The sequence below is a fragment of the Heptranchias perlo genome, chromosome 15, assembly GCF_035084215.1.
Source record: "Heptranchias perlo isolate sHepPer1 chromosome 15, sHepPer1.hap1, whole genome shotgun sequence".
NCBI lineage: Eukaryota > Metazoa > Chordata > Chondrichthyes > Hexanchiformes > Hexanchidae > Heptranchias > Heptranchias perlo.
Window position 1 is genome coordinate 9,488,338 of NC_090339.1, and position 18,545 is coordinate 9,506,882.

Below are 18,545 nucleotides of genomic sequence, written 5' to 3' on the forward strand. Positions count from 1 at the left end.
ACACAAAAGGTCAAATCTAGTTTCGTAACTGCTAAAATGTTCAGAAGTCTAACTGATCAATGGATCTGTGAATGCTTTCTGATGAGACCTTTGTACAGATGTGTGTTCAGACGTGCAGGAAGATTCATGAGCAAACCTTTATGCATGGGTATCATTCAGAAGTAGTTTCTGGGGGGGTAGTTTTTTTTTAAAGCGCTACATCAAACTCACCCTTGAATATTTGCCTGTAAAATGCAGTCCTAAAAATAAATCACATGCCCAAACTTGTAGGTTGGAGTTTTGTTTTCTGTTGTATTTGCAAGGCTCGGGGGCATTAATGTACCATTTTATATTGGCAGCCAAGCCTTAGCCATCCCTGGTATTGAGTACATCTAATGAAAAGTTAGGTGAGTGCTGGGAGCTTTTTATTCCAAGCTACAGCCATCTGTTGGAGTTAGTTTATAAATTTAGACTTGCACGTATGGGTTTAATTTACAGGCAGATACCCAGACAAAGCCACTGCAGAGCTCATTATAGCCCTCGTCCCTGTGGATTAGCAACTGACATTCTCTGCTGTCCACTGGACCTCAAGCCTGGTGGATCGCAAGTTACCTAATCTGTTTTGTACTACACGCTCGTGTAAATATGGCTTTTCTTGCCCACGTGCCTGGCCAGTGTTAAGTCCAATGCCTTTTGTTTTCTGCAATGCTAGAACTGAACGTAAAAGCTTTTAATTTGTAAGTCTTTAGGTACCTGCAGCCATACTTACACTGTTTTCAATTAAGGTGGCTTTCATTGGTGCTTTAAAGTAGGTTTATGTGAATGGCTCAGTTGTACTGCTAACACTGTGAAATATTACAAAATAGTTAACTGAATGCATCAAAATTTGCACTAGGCGACACCAGATTATGAATGTAAACTGATAACACAAACAGCCATATTTTCCTCTGTTCAATCATTTTTGCAAAAACATTCAAGTGGAAAACATCGAGATTATTTGTCTGTTTAGCACTGCCACTGAACGATAATGAGTCTGTGAAAATTAACAGAAAATGAGAAAAAAGCTTTAAAAATTTTTTAGCTAAAGACCAACTGTGGGAAAACTCCTGCAGAGTATTGAATTCAAGGCCAGACCTGGACTGAGTGAGCTTAACAAAGACTACAATTTTGAGGCATCACCACAACAATGACATAGCTAAATTGTTCAAGAGCTCGGGGTTGGAGCCAATGTCCAGCCCTGATGCCGCCTTTATTGAATTGTTCACAGTTCCAGTTTAAAAACAAGCAGCGGGTTGGCATCTCTCAAACACTCACTCACTATAACGCACGAGTAAACAGAAAACTGGGGTCAGGGGCCGGAGGAGGTAGGAGGCTCTGCCTTGGATGACCAGATGACTGATAATATATTATTGGTCACATAATTAAAATGGACCAATGGATCAAGGAAGATATATGGGACAGACATTTTTTTAAAAACAACAGGTAAATGGAAAGGAATGGGAACAAGAGAAAATTTGGTCTTGTCTTTGCCAAAATGACTGAAAGAAAATACTTCGAAGAATCCTCACTAAACTTTTCCTGAATCACAGAATCTTACAGCACAGAAGGAGGCCATTCAGCCCACCGTGCCTGTGCCAGCTCTTTGGAAAGACCTATCTAATTAACCCTGCTTTTTCTCCATAGCCCTTGCAAATTTTTCCCTTTTCAGGTATATATCTAATTCCCTTTCGAAAGTTATTGAATCTGCTTCCATCACCCTTTCAGGCAGTGCATTCCAGATCATCATAATTCGCTGAGTTAAAAAAAAATTCTCATCTCCCTTCTGGTTCTTTTGCCAATTATCTTAAATCTGTATCCCCTGGTTACCAACTCACCCGCCATTGGCAACAGTTTCTCCTTATTTACTCTGAATGATGAGTCTCCATTAAAAGTAGAATTGGTTTGTTTAAAAATCCAGGGCATTTAATGAAAAAAAGAAACCGTGACTGTTTGAAGTCAGAAATAAAATCAGAAAATGCTGGAAATGCCGAACTAATGAACAGTCTCAACTTATCTTCTCTTCAGACCTGCTGTATATTTCCAGATTTTTTTTTTAGTATTTAAAATTCACATGTGTCTGCATTTTGACTGCAGATGGAAAATCGGTGTTTTACTAGTAACATGAAAGGTGGTTCAGAGAGGGAGGCAGACGAATTACAAGAGGGCATTCCTTACTAATGATGGGAAAGTCTTTTAGATATAATGGCTATTGTGCTGTAATGCAATTTTGATTCAAATTCAGTGCTGCAATATCCAAAGTGACATCAGTCTGCCGTCATTCTTGCTCAGCTAAACTTATGTAATATAACTTCTTGATGGCCATTGTACTGCTGAGTTGAGTAGCATTGTTAAAAAGAAATTAACACTTCTTATCCAGGTTCTCTTTATTAACTCTTTTCTTTTTAAAGAAGGATTACATTCTGCCGTTCTAGCTTTGTTTGCTTATAGGTTTCTCAAAAACATTCAATAGAGCTGCATACAGACTATGTTGATGCCGGGTGACTGGTTGTCAGTACTGCACAACCTTACTTTCCGCAGTACATTTAAAATCCATGCAGGAATATGGTTTTAAGTGAGTTCCACAGTATAGTTTTAAAGTTCATTATTAAAATTGTATGTGGCTTGTGTTTCAATAAAATAGAATGAGAAAAGGCAATTTGACTCAGTGAGTCCACTTCTTCCCCAGTCCATGTACAGTTTTTCACGGCCTCCTGCAATTTTATCTTCTGAAGGAAGTAAATAGCAACAAGCAAAAGGTGCCAGAAGATTAAAACTCTTGACATCACTTCCTGACTCTCGCACGTAATCTAGCAAAGCACCAGGATATCAATCTAAAATTTGCATTCCACTCAGTTTTGTCCAGCAATGACATTTCTATGGGACCATCAAGACTGTTTCATACAGTATTTGGTTATGCTTTATCGTCTGTAACCTCCACTGCAGTTCCTAAGCAGCTATACATTTTAACTAACCTTAAAGAAATTGGATTCTAGGTTAAACGGAAATTTTCAACATAGCCACTTAGGGGAGGGGGAAGATGGGGGGAGGAGAGAAGGAGTTCTTTGAATTGTTGACCTTAGTTGAAGCTTGCTTATTCCGTGCTTGTGTGTTATAGTAGCGTGATCAGTTCAGTAACAATTACATTAAGCATATGTTTAGGTAAGACTTGAACCATGCCGCAAGTAAGTTTCAGTCTGGGGGCCTTTCTTTCCCAACTTTGGTTTTAAATCCTGAATCATCCTCTCCGCACCTTCTTTGTACCAGTTTTAATGTATCAATATCCTTTTGAAGGGAGAGAAGTGCAAAAGTCTCACACTCTATTCCAAATGTGGCACTACCAGTGATTGATTTTATCTGATTCTCTCAAGATGCATTGACACCCGATTAGCCAAATTGTCATGAAGGATCATTTTGACTGGGTGCTTTGGATAATCGCGCACAGAGATCCCTTTTGTTCATCACTTTTTGCAACGGAAACCTATCCATTAGGTTAATTCTTCATATGAAAATCTGACTGCAAATTCCTGGCACCTTAATCTTGCATTGCAAGTGTCTGGCTCAGTCATGAAGGTGACAATAATTGTAAAAGTATATGTGGTTCTAAGAAATGGAACTTGCATTGAAATTCTTAAACATCCTTTTCTAAAAGCTACAACCAAACTTGTTTTTGGGTAAGTGAGCTCCTTTTAATAACAAACTTGTAAAATCACCAAGTTGTGAGGATTGGCTGCTTTCTTTGCCTTTTTTCTCCCCTCGCTTATCTATTTTAAGCAGGCTGCACTGAGCCATATGCTTTTCACTTGAACATGTTCTTAATTGATTCTATGTTAAGTTTAAAAAATCTGCATTTTGCCCACTTAATGGCATCTGTTTTGCAGACTTGGATTGGCAATAAAAGAAGGAAACTGAATTCTACAAAATACAGTTTGGATAATACACTGTCTACGCAAGGACCAGCAGGTAACGGTATGGTTGGAAAATCTGAGACACCCGTGAAAAATACAGGCCTTGTCTCTCCATCCCAGTGCCAGCAAAACATTTTAACATCACCTTGCAGAAATGTAATGGTAACGGGTGTATTTACCTCTACCCATTCTGGTAGCGGACAAGGACCATCTCACCATAAGGATGGCCACAGGTGTGAAGTTCCTAAGGGTCTTGTTCATAGGCCAATTGGGCGAAGTATAACGGAAATGGAATTACAACAGCATGCCGCTAGTCAAAGACAGCCTGTTTCTAAAAGCCCTGCAACGCCATTTTGTGAGAAAATAACTCTTGGATCAAGACAATTAAATATTCACAGTCCCACCAGCACCGTATACTCCTCCAATACAAAAAACTATAGCCCTGGTTATGTTCAGACTGAAGTAAATAGAGTACAGTCAACAGCAGCTAAGTCAGTTGGTGGGTGGCCAAAACAGCAGTTTAATTCCACCATTGCAGAACTGTCTCAGTGTCCACGGAAGCTCAGTTCTGAGCCTCTTTTCTCAAGAAACACGTCCAGCTGTTCATCTGATTCAAAAGTTAACCGAAACACAGGAGATCCTGCTGTCAGCTCTCTTCAGATCCGTGATGTGTACTCACTGGCAAGCAGTGAGCAGTCCCCGAGAAACAGAGTGGATCGTGTGTTTAGGAACTCGCGTCAGATGGAAAGTGGATGCTTTTCCATTGCCATGGAAACCGGAGATGTTGACGAGTATGCAAGGGAGGAGGAGCTTGCATTGATGAGTTCAGAACTGAAAAATCATCCAAGAGTTTCTGAAGCGGATACACCAAAAGAAATGGAGTGCTCAAATACATCTCTTGCAACGCCAGCGAGGAACATTAGCACTGGCTCGCCGCAGGTCAGTGCGAGGGATGTGTCTGGAAGTGTATTCTACCGTAGTGGAGAATTCCGAGCGCCTGGGACAGCAGTAACCCTGTACAGTAATGCTGCTTTATCAGAGGACTCATTCAACCTCCGCCTTCCAACATCCAGCAACCAAAGGCTAACCCCCAGTCAAAGTAGCTATCAGGTAACAGTACTTATTAATTTTTATTAGATCTGTTTGGAAATTATGTTGCAATTGTGTAAACCTTAAAAAGAAATATGTAATCATTCAAAATGCAGTTTGTGCATAAAATCACCTTGTTCAGCTGATGAAGGCTTTCCTTTTGATTTTTAAAGATCGGTAAAATTCCAATGCAAGTGGCAGTATATTTTGTTACTACTTTCTTGACTGTTTAATTTTTCAACCAGTGCTTGATTGGGTACTTGTTTTGAGTCAATCTTTGCTTTCTATATAATGTAACCTTAAATGTTTAATTTTAAGAAAATACATTAACTATGAGTAGACAAAACTATCAGTTATCTTTATTGCTGAATACAAGTCGACGTAAAACTCAAATGTACTGTAATAAAGTTGGAACATGAGCCTGATCTCCACAGTACATTGAAAATAGTGACAGCATCAACCTGTGAATAGCCTAGTGTTACTTAAATTAGAATGCTTGGCTTCCAATCCAGAAGGTAGTCAGTTCAAAACCCAAGATTGCCTACCACTCAAATTGTACTTGCTTGCTTTTATTTTCGCAATTTTTCGCAAATTCTCAGCTAGACCACTAGGTGGATCCCCATGGAGGTAAAGGTGAGGTTTTCTATTTAAGGAAGCATTCCTTCTGTTCACCCATCCATACATTAACGTGAGCATTTCTTTCTTTTTATTCCTGCAATACAAATGTATTATGTGAGATTCCAACTATTGTGGAGTATTTACAGTGTTCCCTTAACTTCTGTTAGGGTATATACTGCAGCTTTTGCTGCATCTTAATTTGCAATTGGTGAAGTCAATTGGTGAACAGCTGTTACATTTGATCAGGGGATAGATAGATTTTCTATCTTAAATGGGATTTGTATTTAATGCTGTATAAGCTTATTTATGCACCTTCTGTTCATCCATCCATATATTAACATGAGCTAGTTACTTACAAAGGAAGACAGCTGCATTAGATATGATCTTGGGCATGAGTAGTTTGTTCCCTTTTTCCCATTTGGCAGATGTCTGAAATTGCCCCTTAAAATAGTTTCACTTCACCTGAGACAATACTGTCCCTATCTACTGTCCATCTCTCTGCACTTTTGAAATAGAACATGGATTTCAGTACGAAATACAAAACAACTCTTGTTAAATGCTGTGAACCGAACAAAACTGTTTCGGAAATGAAATCAGTTTTTCTTCTGCAGTGCACGTATATTTGGCAAAGTTGGAGGAAAGATTACTCTGATCACTATGTGCAGTGGAATTCTAAACATTTCTTTTTGAATTGATTCACAATGTCATTAACATTGTGCGCAAAGCATTTCTTCGCCCTGCGTTTCCACATAGAAGTTTGCGGAATGTTTACTGCACTGTTTTAGCAGGGACTTGAACATTATTTTTTGGTTGGAGATCGTTTTTACTTTGCAGGCCAATTTTGAGAAGGATAACCCACAGTGGCATCTACTGAGCCACCACCTGCGGTCTGAAATGATCAGTATTAGCTTTCCCAGTGGGTAATGCACTTAGCGATCAGGAAGGCCCCCGGTTGGATTGTGAAGGATCATGAAGGTGCTAGGATTTCAAAACACTGAAATGGTGGTGGCTTGCGTTGCTCCAATATTTTTTCTGCATAGGCAGAATGCATACAAAAGTTCTCTGACTTGGGTATCATTTTTACTTCTTTTGCGCGATATTGCTAATAGAATTGACTGAGAGGAAAGTGTTCATCCACTGTGAGTTGTGTGTGACTGCAAAGCAACTTGTATTCCACACTTGGTGTATTACATTTGAAGCTCAGGAGGAAAAAATGTGCTTCAATTGCATCTGTCTCACTGAATGAAGAACGAGTAGATCTGGAAAAAGCTCATGTAAGTATACAGTCTACTCTTAATTCAACGTTGCTTAATTCAAATTACCTGATAATTCAATTTTTTTAAAGCACTAAATTCCCCCTTCGTGTTACTTTAATTGCTTAATTCAAATGATTGGATAATGTAAAATTTTAGAGTGCAAAATATGACTTTGAATTAACAGCAGTAGACTGTGTACGTATGTGAAGCTGCTTATAAGATGAATAACTTCATGTTCAGATGTGCATTTCCCAGTGCCTGAATGCAGTCTGTATACAAAGGGCACTTTGCAGCCTACATGAGGTAGGACATTCTTGAGTTTTCCATAAGTTTAAATCTCTGAAGGAAAAAAAATGTGTAAAATGTTTGTAAATTTGTAGTAGTGGATGCATTGTTCTAAAACTGTTCAAGTATGAACAGAAATGAGGAAGTTTCAATTCCATTTCAACTTTGCAAAACTTAACTGCAAATAGTCCTCAAAGCATTTTGAAACAACTAATGTCCACGTTACACCTGTAGCTGCAATCTGGAGTGTTGAAGATGGAACACAGTGCATCATCGTCAAGCTTGCAGATATTCTTTGTGCCAGTTTGAATTAAATGGCACATTCATACGCCATCCATTGAACTCTGAATGAATTTCTCCGAAGTTCACTTGGGGTTTAGAAGGCCAAGTGATACTGGCACTGCCAAAGCCTGATCTGAGTTGGTAGCAGTTTGTTAGCCTTTTGCCATTGTGATGTTTGCACGATGTCACAAGCGCACAAAACAGTTTGATTCACTTTGTATAGAATCTTACAGTACGGAAGGAGGCCATTCGGACCATCATGCCTGTGCCGACTTGAAAGAGCTATCCAATTAGTCCCACTCCCCTGCTCTTTCCCCATAGCCCTGCAAATCTTTCCTTAGACACCTGTAGACACCAAAAATATTTTTTTTAAATTTACTTCTCAGCAGGAACAATCAACTGGGAAAACATCTTAGACCTTATTAATGTATTTCCTCTCTTGCCCTGTTGAACTTTACTCTTTGGGACCTGAGCTGCTAAAGACTGTGTACACACTGCAGTTTGAGACCTGCAGCTCAGCTCTAAAACCAGCAGGTGCTGGGGGATCCACAGTCAGGTCTGGAGTTCCATTTGATCTGTTATTAGTCCTGTTTGCACACATCTTCAGCATCACTGGGAAGCAGAAACCACTTCACAGCAAAGCTAAACATGGTGTTGAATGCACCCAGAGATAAACAATTGAATTTACTGTTGACTATTGAATATATATTTACAGTAACAATACATCTTATCCATTTCAAAGAAGGAAACACAAGAGAAGTTGGCATGAAAATGTAAGGTGCTGGACAGTGTTAAGTAGAGTAAAAGTGTCAAACAGTAGTCTTGTGTTGTCCTTGACCAAAAGAGTAAGCAAAAAAAAAGAGAAATTGGCTACCATTCAAATTACAAGAGAAAATTGGAAGTGAGGGAAAGAATATTATTAGCACAGTTGTCTGCACTGCTTGCCTGTGTGTCTTTTTTGTACACCTTCGTGAACCACTTCAACATCAAAAAACACAACCTGTTAAAAGATCCCAACTCTGTGTGTCTGCTGTGTTTAGCATTAACACCTGGAAGGCTGCATTCAGGGCTATGTTAACATGGATTTTAGTTGATCCAGCATCCATAGTGATGAGTTCTTTAAGCCCTGAGCTTTTTTTTAAATGGATTGTAAACTACTCATAATATGTCAGCTTGTATGAGTGTAACATGGACTGACTGCTTGAATTACCTGAGGCATCATGATATCTAGCAGGCTCACATTAATGCTCTTCTTTATAGTTCATAATTTCTACAGTAACATTATTTTCTGCTCCAGGTGTCGGGATCTCTCCTATTGCCTTGTCTAACAGGAACCTCAAGAAAAAGAACAGTAAGTATTTTGTGCGTACCTTGCCACTACTTTTCAGATCCTACTGGTATTGGCCCTTTTCCCAGGAAAGCCTGCTCACTATTTGAGATAAACATCTCTCATCACGGCATCAATAAAAATGACTTGCCAGTTTCTAACTGTCTTTATTAATAAAAGAAATGCACAGAAACCTAATTGCATGAGAACACCGAGGGACAACAAAATCTCACTTGGCCCATTGAAGTTCATCTCTCTGGTACTCCAACTCTCCCATCACAGTATCCAGCTGTACTTTGATCTATCCCAGTGTATTTGTCTAAATTGCCTGCCTACCTGACAGATTATTTCACATGTTTATTGCTCTCTGAGTAAAGACGATCGTGCTGAGATGTTTTGAATTCTCACTGCTTTCCATTTATATCCTCTGGACTCTGTAATATCCTCTATATTACTCTGAAGTAATAATCTGGATTTATCTTATCTGCATCATTTAATATGTTATGTACTTCAATGAGGCCCCCTTCCAAAACAACTCTTTTTATACTTTGGAGCTTAAGCTTTTCTAACATTTCCTCATAGCTCATCACCTTTACACCTGGGATCATTCTTCTTGCTTTTTTTTTGTCCTTTATTTCTCGAATATGTGTCTATCATTTTTTTTATATTGGAGTGACCAAAATTCAGCATGCTACTTAGAAGTGTGGTCTGACTAGTGCAAGGAGCTAAGCTTAAACGTCGCACAAATTCAAACCTCAAGATACTACAGTGAAATTCTCCACAGTATTGTTGAGCTTCCTTGAAAGCTTTGCTATTTTTTGATTGTAATGCAGGTGTTGATGTGTTACACAAGAATAAAATAATGTGATTTGTGTCCACAAGCCTCTTTCCACAAACCAAAATTCTGGCATTTCATTGGAATCTGAAGGGGAAAAAATATGTGAATTGCAACAATTAACAGAAGATATTTTTAGTTGGGATTCAAAGGGTAGATTCACTGGTCCCGTGCTCCAGGTAGGGAGCTGAGCTTGAAGAGAGTGTCGGCTAGAGATTGGGTGGCAGCACTAGCAACAGTTGTTTCTCTCTGAACACAACTCCACACTGGAAGTGCAGGATTGAGGAATTTACCATTTTTTTGTTGGGCTTTCATGTTCTATTTGTTTCTCTTAAAGCAAAGCATAGTAGCCAAACACTAATGCTACCATAGGCTTTGCTAAAGCTAGTTAAAAATTCTGATGCTACGCCATGATTTGCAACCTGTTTGTGTGCGATTCCTACACTAGTGTTGTTTCGATCCAATGATTAAGCAAGACCAAACATGTCAAAATGTATCGAAGAAACTGCCAGTATTATACAGTGTGATGTTGGTTTGTGACATCTGCCAAAAATACGTATGTTTAATAGTCACCAAATCGCAAGCTGAATGTTTTGCTACATCACTGTTGACTCTCTTTCCAAAGGTTGTGATTGTGCAAGCAAACTTCCACTAATTCCTCCTCTCTGATACAAATCATTTTCTGTTAGCATCTTATCTGCTGACCTCTGGAAAAGACTTGCCTTCTATGCTACTCTTTATTTCTGACATCCTAGCTCTCAGTTAACAACAACATTTTTTTGACCAAGCGCATTAGGGTTAGGGTTAGGGTTAGACCATAATGAGAACAGCAAGGGCACCATTGATGTGTAGCAGGAAGCACAGGTACACCATTGAAGTGTACAGAGAACAACAAATGTGCCATTGATGTGTAGTGCGAAGTGCACCTGTGCCATTGATGTGTAGTGCGAAGCACAAGTGCGCCAATAACATGTAGCGGTCATGACAAGTGCACCGTTGATGTGTAGTGGGAACCACAACTATAATATATTCATGTTTTGTGGGCACTACAAGTGTACTATTGGTGTGTAGTGGGAACTGCAATGCACTGTTGATGTATTGTGGGAACAAGAACACTACTGATTGTGGGAACTATTGGAGCAGCATTGACATTTTGTGGGAATGACAAGTGCAGCATTGATAATTTTTCACAAAGTGAAATGAACCTGTCACTCTTAATTTCACAATGTACAATTGGAGACTTGGGGGTAGAAATTGGTCATCATTGCGCCCGTTTTCCAGACAGAAAATAGCCTGCTCCGCTCAGGTTTCCAGTCATGGACACGCCCTAGCAAGTGGCTGCCACCAAAAAAGGTAAACTTTTTTTAAAAGTGAGTACACCTCCCTGCTCCACAGCACTCCTAAGGGCCGCTGTATGCCCACAATTGGCCTCCCTTCTGTCTTCTCTCTTTTCCTCACTCTGGGACTTACCCGAGGTCCACTGCCAGCGAGTCGAGTGATCTGAAATTCATCTGCTGAAATGGGCGAGCTGTCCGTGAGGCTGATTCTGGGCTCGAAAATGGGCCAAGACAAATTTCTAGTCCTTCCAGAGTATGGGGTTACATTCAATGAAAAGATTAACAGTATGAACGGGTGATTATAGTGAAAAGAGGTAAGCAAATTCTCCAGTTTGAGATTTTCTTGAAAAACGTATGTGTTTTGTGGAGTATTTAATTGATTCATAAATTCGTCGATGGGAATAAATAAATCTAAAGAGCTTTTTTTTCGTAATAGTAAACATTAACGTGCCGTTTGAGTATTCACGATAACAACCACAGACAGATGGATATAAAATTTCTCTCATTAGCACAGTGGTTGCTCATGAATTCTATTCCATTACTTCATATATTCACATGCATTTGATTTGTTGCATGACTTGTCACAATTTATACTGCCTGGTTTGCTCACATACTAAAACCCCCATCAGAGGAGCAATAATGCTTGGCTCTTGTGAGTAGATTGAATTGGCCTGTTTTATTTTGAAGTTGATGGAGCAAAAAGAATTATCTTTCAAAGGAAATAGTTGATTTTGCTCCGATAAGATGATAATAAAATTGTTTTTAAAAAAAAAAAGAAAATTGGAATTTGAATGCATATGTTAGAAATAAAACAACAATTTAACTCACTGCTATTGGTTTTGGATAACGCACTTCAGCCATGATCTGTGTTGCTTCATACTAAAACGTGTTCCCTGCCCCCTCCCTCCCATATAAAGTTCAGAGTCCAAGAATTTAGAATGGGTGATTGTAATGTTCCTTTTACCAGTCAGATTCCAGAATTGGACCACTGTGACTTTCCCGAATCTGGTCCCAGCTAAAATATTTATAGGATCTGATTGGTTACGTGGTTTCTGCGAACAATCTGATTCCAGAATCACGTCATCTCTGAATGGTTCAGTCACATGAATAGTCTTGAAGAATCCCGAAACAGAGATTTCTGTGGTAAAGAATCCCTGCTTCCTAGCTACCATTAGAGTTCTGCAGCCAGACTCTAACATTACTGAACAGCTAAATGTCATCTTATTAAACTGCATATGAATAATTCCGATTCTTAAATTTGTATCCCCAACCCAGCGCTGACGAGGTGGCTACAACTGTACTGGGGCCTCGAACTCAAGGGGCCACAAATTTATGAATGAAACTGATCAGTGATAATAAAGCATGCAGTAAAGAAAATGGAAGAATAATAAGAAGTTTCTGAATTTCTGTATATTTTCTTGCTCTGCAAATTTTCTCTGCTTTTTCTTTCTTTTTTCTGCTCCTGACTTGTATACACACTTCATATTTGACTGCTTAATTTACTTGCCAAGTACAGCCAGATAGCCTCCAGAATTTGTTTTTCTGCTTTTATAGGTAAAAGCTCAATATGTGAGAAATTTCTTGAACAACTTCTGGCATCCTGATTGGCTAACTAAAAACAAGTGATTGATAAACACGGGTACGGTAGCATAGTGGTTATGTTACTGGGCTAGTAATCCAGAGGCCTGGACTAAAATCCAGAGTCATGAGTTCAAATCCCGCCACTGTAAAAATCTGGAATTAAAATACTAGTATCAGTAATGATAGCCATGAAACTACCGGATTGTCGTAAAAACCCATCTGGTTCACTAATGTCCTTCAGGGAAGGAAGCCTGCCGCCCTTACCCGGTCTGGTCTATATGTGACTCCAGACCCACAGCAACGTGGTTGATTCTTAATTGCCCTCTGAAATGGCCTAGCAAGCCACTCAGTTGTAAAATCTCGCTACGAAAAGTCATAATAAGAATAAAACCGGACGGACCACCCGGCATCGGACCACTAGGCACCGGACACGACAACGGCAAAAAAACACCAACCAGTCAACCCTGCAAGGTCCTCCTTACTAACATCTGGGGACTTGTGCCAAAATTGGGAGAGCTGTCCCACAGACTAGTCAAGCAACAGCCTGACATAGCCATACTCACAGAATCATATCTTTCAGCCAACGTCCCAGACTCTTCCATCACCATCCCTGGGTATGTCCTGTCCCACCGGCAGGACAGACCCACCAGAGGTGGCGGTACAGTGATATACAGTCAGGAGGGAGTGGCCCTGGGAGTCCTCAACATTGACTCTGGACCCCATGAAATCTCATGGCATCAGGTCAAACATGGGCAAGGAAACCTCCTGCTGATTACCACCTACCGTCCTCCCTCAGCTGATGAATCAGTCCTCCTCCATGTTGAGCACCACTGGAGGAAGCACTGAGGGTAGCAAGGGCACAAAATGTACTCTGGGTGGGGGACTTCAATGTCCATCACCAAGAGTGGCTCGGTAGCACCACTACTGGCCGAGTCCTGAAGGACATAGCTGCTAGACTGGGCCTGCGGCAGGTGGTGAGCGAACCAACACGAGGGAAAAACTTACTTGACCTCGTCCTCACCAATCTACCTGTCGCAAATGCATCTGTCCATGACAGTATTGGTAGGAGTGACCACCGCACAGTCCTCGTGGAGATGAAATCCCGTCTTCGCACTGAGGACACCATCCAACGTGTTGTGTGGCACTACCACCGTGCTAAATGGGATAGATTCAGAACAGATCTAGCAGCTCAAAACTGGGCATCCATGAGGCGCTGTGGGCCATCAGCAGCAGCAGAATTGTATTCCAGCACAATCTGTAACCTCATGGCCCGGCATATTCCTCACTCTACCATTACCAACAAGCCAGGGGATCAACCCTGGTTCAATGAGGAGTGCAGAAGAGCATGCCAGGAGCAGCACCAGGCGTACCTAAAAATGAGGTGCCAACCTGGTGAAGCTACAACTCAGGACTACATGCATGCTAAACAGCGGAAGCAACATGCTATAGGCAGAGCTAAGCGATTCCACAACCAACGGATCAGATCAAAGCTCTGCAGTCCTGCCACATCCAGTCGTGAATGGTGGTGGACAATTAAACAACTAACGGGAGGAGGAGGCTCTGCAAACATCCCCATTCTCAATGATGGCGGAGTCCAGCACGTGAGTGCAAAAGACAAGGCTGAAGCGTTTGCAACCATCTTCAGCCAGAAGTGCCGATTGGATGATCCATCTCAGCCTCCTCCCGATAGCCCCACCATCACGGAAGCCAGTCTTCGGCCAATTCGATTCACTCCACGTGATATCAAGAAACGGCTGAGTGCACTGGATACAGCAAAGGCTATGGGCCCCGACAACATCCCAGCTGTAGTGCTGAAGACTTGTGCTCCAGAACTAGCCGCGCCTCTAGCCAAGCTGTTCCAGTACAGCTACAACACTGGCATCCACCCGACAATGTGGAAAATTGCCCACGTATGTCCTGTCCACAAAAAGCAGGACAAATCCAATCCGGCCAATTACCGCCCCATCAGTCTACTCTCAATCATCAGCAAAGTGATGGAAGGTGTCGTCGACAGTGCTATCAAGCGGCACTTACTCACCAATAACCTGCTCACCGATGCTCAGTTTGGGTTCCGCCAGGACCACTCGGCTCCAGACCTCATTACAGCCGTGGTCCAAACATGGACAAAAGAGCTGAATTCCAGAGGTGAGGTGAGAGTGACTGCCCTTGACATCAAGGCAGCATTTGACCGAGTGTGGCACCAAGGAGCCCTAGTAAAATTGAAGTCAGTGGGAATCAGGGGGAAAACTCTCCAGTGGCTGGAGTCATACCTAGCACAAAGGAAGATGGTAGTGGTTGTTGGAGGCCAATCATCTCATTGCTGCAGGAGTTCCTCAGGGCAGTGTCCTAGGCCCAACCATCTTCAGCTGCTTCATCAATGACCTTCCCTCCATCATAAGGTCAGAAATGGGGATGTTCGCTGATGACTGCACAGTGTTCAGTTCCATTCACAACCCCTCAGATAATGAAGCAGTCCGAGCCCGCATGCAGCAAGACCTGGACAACATCCAGGCTTGGGCTCATAAGTGGCAAGTAACATTCGCGCCAGATAAGTGCCAGGCAATGACCATCTCCAACAAGAGAGAGTCTAACCACCTCCCCTTGACATTCAACGGCATTACCATCGCCGAATCCCCCACCATCAACATCCTGGGGGTCACCATTGACCAGAAACTTAACTGGACCAGCCATATCAATACTGTGGCTACGAGAGCAGGTCAGAGGCTGGGTATTCTGCGGCGAGTGACTCACCTCCTGACTCCCCAAAGCCTTTCCACCATCTACAAGGCACAAGTCAGGAGTGTGATGGAATACTCTCCACTTGCCTGGATGAGTGCAGCTCCAACAACACTCAAGAAGCTCGACACCATCCAAGATAAAGCAGCCCGCTTGATTGGCACCCCATCCACCACCCTAAACATTCACTCCCTTCACCACCGGCGCACTGTGGCTGCAGTGTGCACCATCCACAGGATGCACTGCAGCAACTCGCCAAGGCTTCTTCGACAGCACCTCCCAAACCCGCGACCTCTACCACCTAGAAGGACAAGGGCAGCAGGCGCATGGGAACAACACCACCTGCACGTTCCCCTCCAAGTCACACACCATCCCAACTTGGAAATATATCGCCGTTCCTTCATTGTCGCTGGGTCAAAATCCTGGAACTCCCTTCCTAACAGCACTGTGGGAGAACCGTCACCACACGGACTGCAGTGGTTCAAGAAGGCGGCTCACCACCACCTTCTCGAGGGCAATTAGGGATGGGCAATAAATGCCGGCCTTGCCAGCGACGCCCACATCCCGTGAACGAATTTTTAAAAAAATAAACAACAAAGGCCTGGAATTTTCCAAAAATCCTGATTGGTTAACTTGGGTGGACGCGGCTTAGTGAGTTACTGCAACGCCCTGGTATCATCCAGTGCAAATCATTTTGATAAATAATGTTACAAAAAATGTTTTTATTAAATTTATTGCGATTTTTTTTGAATAGAAAAGAAATTAGAAGTTGAAATTTATGGAAATCAATCATAATAGTTACGTCTGTTTTCCTAAAATAGATTACGCAAGTGAAGATTTTTAGCTCAGGCCAGTTTTAGATAAATATTTGTTGAATAAAAAGTACAGTTTCACTGCAGTAATTAGTTTTCTTTACTTGAATCATTTTTCAGATAATTTAAAAAAACACAAAATGCTTTTGGCCTACATATGCTGTTCTAAGTTAGGTTAGCGGGTGCCCTTCGATGCACTTTGTATTCGATGGTATTTTGTAATGGCGGTGAGATAGATAGATTTTTGTTGGGTTACGGTATCAAGGGATATGGAGCTCAGGCGGGTAAATGGAGTTGATGTACAGATCAGCCATGATCTAATTGAATAGGTCTGAGGGACTGAATGGCTATGTCTATGTCATGCCGTGATGGTTTGTTTTATGACCGGGAGGTTATCGCTCCATTCGGAACAATTAAATCAAAAAAATAAAGTTACGAAAACCGAAATAGTTGAAATCTGTTCAGATGCGTAAAATAAACTTTTCTGAACAATATCCAAAAAACAAAAGGCAATTTTACTGGGTTTTTTTCATAATGTCTTTTTTTTGTGGTATGTCAGTGATTTCCCTACAGATTGGAGAATTACGTATGCTATTTTTTTTAAGAAAAACACAGATAAAATCCTCCCATTTTTATTCCAGCCTCCTTGAGATATAGGCCAACATTTCAATAGCCTTTTTGTTTACGTTTTGTACCTGTGCACTAACTTTTAGTGACTTGTGCACATAGACACCCAAACCCCTTGGCTCCTCCACAGTTTCTAGCCTATCTGTTTCATTTTTATATGTTGTAGTTTAGAATCTTTGAACTAGCTCCACCTTTCCAGCCTTTTCATGCCTTGTTTTTTTATGTTCTTCATTATCGGCCCACTGAAATCTTTCTTGTTCTGTATAATGCAAGCCACTAATTTTGAAATCTCCAGCAAATGTTAGGCATCCATACTTAACTGTTAATTTCAGAAGTTGGAGGCATGTTCCAAACTTGGCAAAAGACCTTTGTTCTGATCTGACTTGCTGGGAAGGTTATTCTGCTGACAACAATGACTAGCCTCAGTTCTTCCAGAATCTATGTCTTCTTATACCTCAAGTTATGGTATAGTGCACCTGGAATGCACTGCCTGAAAATGTGGTGGAAGCAGATTTAATAGTAATTTTCACAAGGGAATTGGATTTTTCTGAAAAGGAGAAATTTGCAAGGCTGTGGGGAAAGAGCAGGGGAGTGGGACTAATTGGATTGCTCTTTCAAAGAGCTGGCACAGACACGGTGGGCTGAATGGCCTCCTTCTGTGCTTTACGATTCTTTGATGAGTTTGATTTTTCCAATGCCCTCTAGCATCCTGAGCTGCACCCTACATAAACTCCAACTTATGTAGAACTTCATCATAGACATAACATACAAACTCCTATTCTCTTATCACCCCTGTCCTCTGGCTCTTCTTCCTCAGTGGATTAATTTCAAAATCCTTGTCACTTACAGATGTCTCCATGGCCTTGCCTTTCCTTATCTCTGAAACCTTTTCCAGCCCTACTTTACTGCTCTCATCCTTGCTCTTTGACAAGTCTTCTGCATTATTCTTCCTTCCCTTACTTCCATTTGTAGTACAGCATTCTCTTCCTAACACCTCCTCCACCAACTCCATTCCCTATCCTTGAGATGATTCACCATTTTAGAAGTGCTACATAAGTCCAAGGTGGTTGCTGTTGCTGTTGCTGCTGCTGCTCTTGCTCCTGAACTTGATGAGGGTCGTTGCCCTCTCCACAGTTGGAGATGTAGCTGAGCTGTTAAGCCTCTGGAAAATTATTACTGGTACAGCATGACAACCATTCCTTGCACTTAAGCAAGACTTCTGTTTATGTCAAGAACACAAGAGCTCTTGCAGCAACATTAAAGTGTTTCATGCCAATCCAAAAGGCCAGCATAGAGGAGTAGTTGTGAAGATTCTTGCACAGCCTCTTGTGTAACTCAGAGCTCTCCCAGACTATGCAAGTGCCTGGAACTTGGACCTATGTTAGCCATTAGCCACAAACGGCTGAAAACGAACAGCTAGAGCACCCAGACCTCTGAGCTCCTTATTGTGCCCGAATGGTTTAACTAAGATTGAAAGCTGGTTATTTGAAAAATAGCAGTGGAAACCTATGCTCCCTCACCAGCTGGACCAGCCTACAACATTGTTAAGAATGAGTTTTCAAACGTGTTGTTAACAAAACCTTGGCATCCAAGCTCGGTCTTGTGATTGTGTGGAGGGGGTTTCGGTTTCCTGAGTTGTGGCAATAGGTTTCATTTGAAGTGATAACCATTGATGGTACAACATTGGAGTGCACTTAAATTTTCTGTAAACTTCAATAAACCTTATGTCCTAACCCACTTATCCTACCTGCTGTCAATCAGTTGAAAATCTTTTGTATCTTTAACCTTAGGAGTAAAACAGGTTTTCAAACCGAGATAAAGACCCCGATATTTACGG

General features: G+C 41.4%; 1 protein-coding gene across 8 annotated transcripts in view; it reads left to right on the plus strand.

Moving 5' to 3' along the window:
* Positions 1 to 18,545, plus strand: part of hdx (highly divergent homeobox) — a 171,707-nt gene that overhangs the window by 97,099 nt on the left and 56,063 nt on the right. For all 8 annotated transcript variants that reach the window (XM_067996834.1, XM_067996831.1, XM_067996833.1 and 5 more), the window contains 2 exons: positions 3,897 to 5,033; positions 8,751 to 8,804. In XM_067996834.1, the coding sequence (XP_067852935.1) occupies positions 3,897 to 5,033; positions 8,751 to 8,804 (1,191 nt within the window). The remainder of the gene's footprint in view (positions 1 to 3,896; positions 5,034 to 8,750; positions 8,805 to 18,545) is intronic.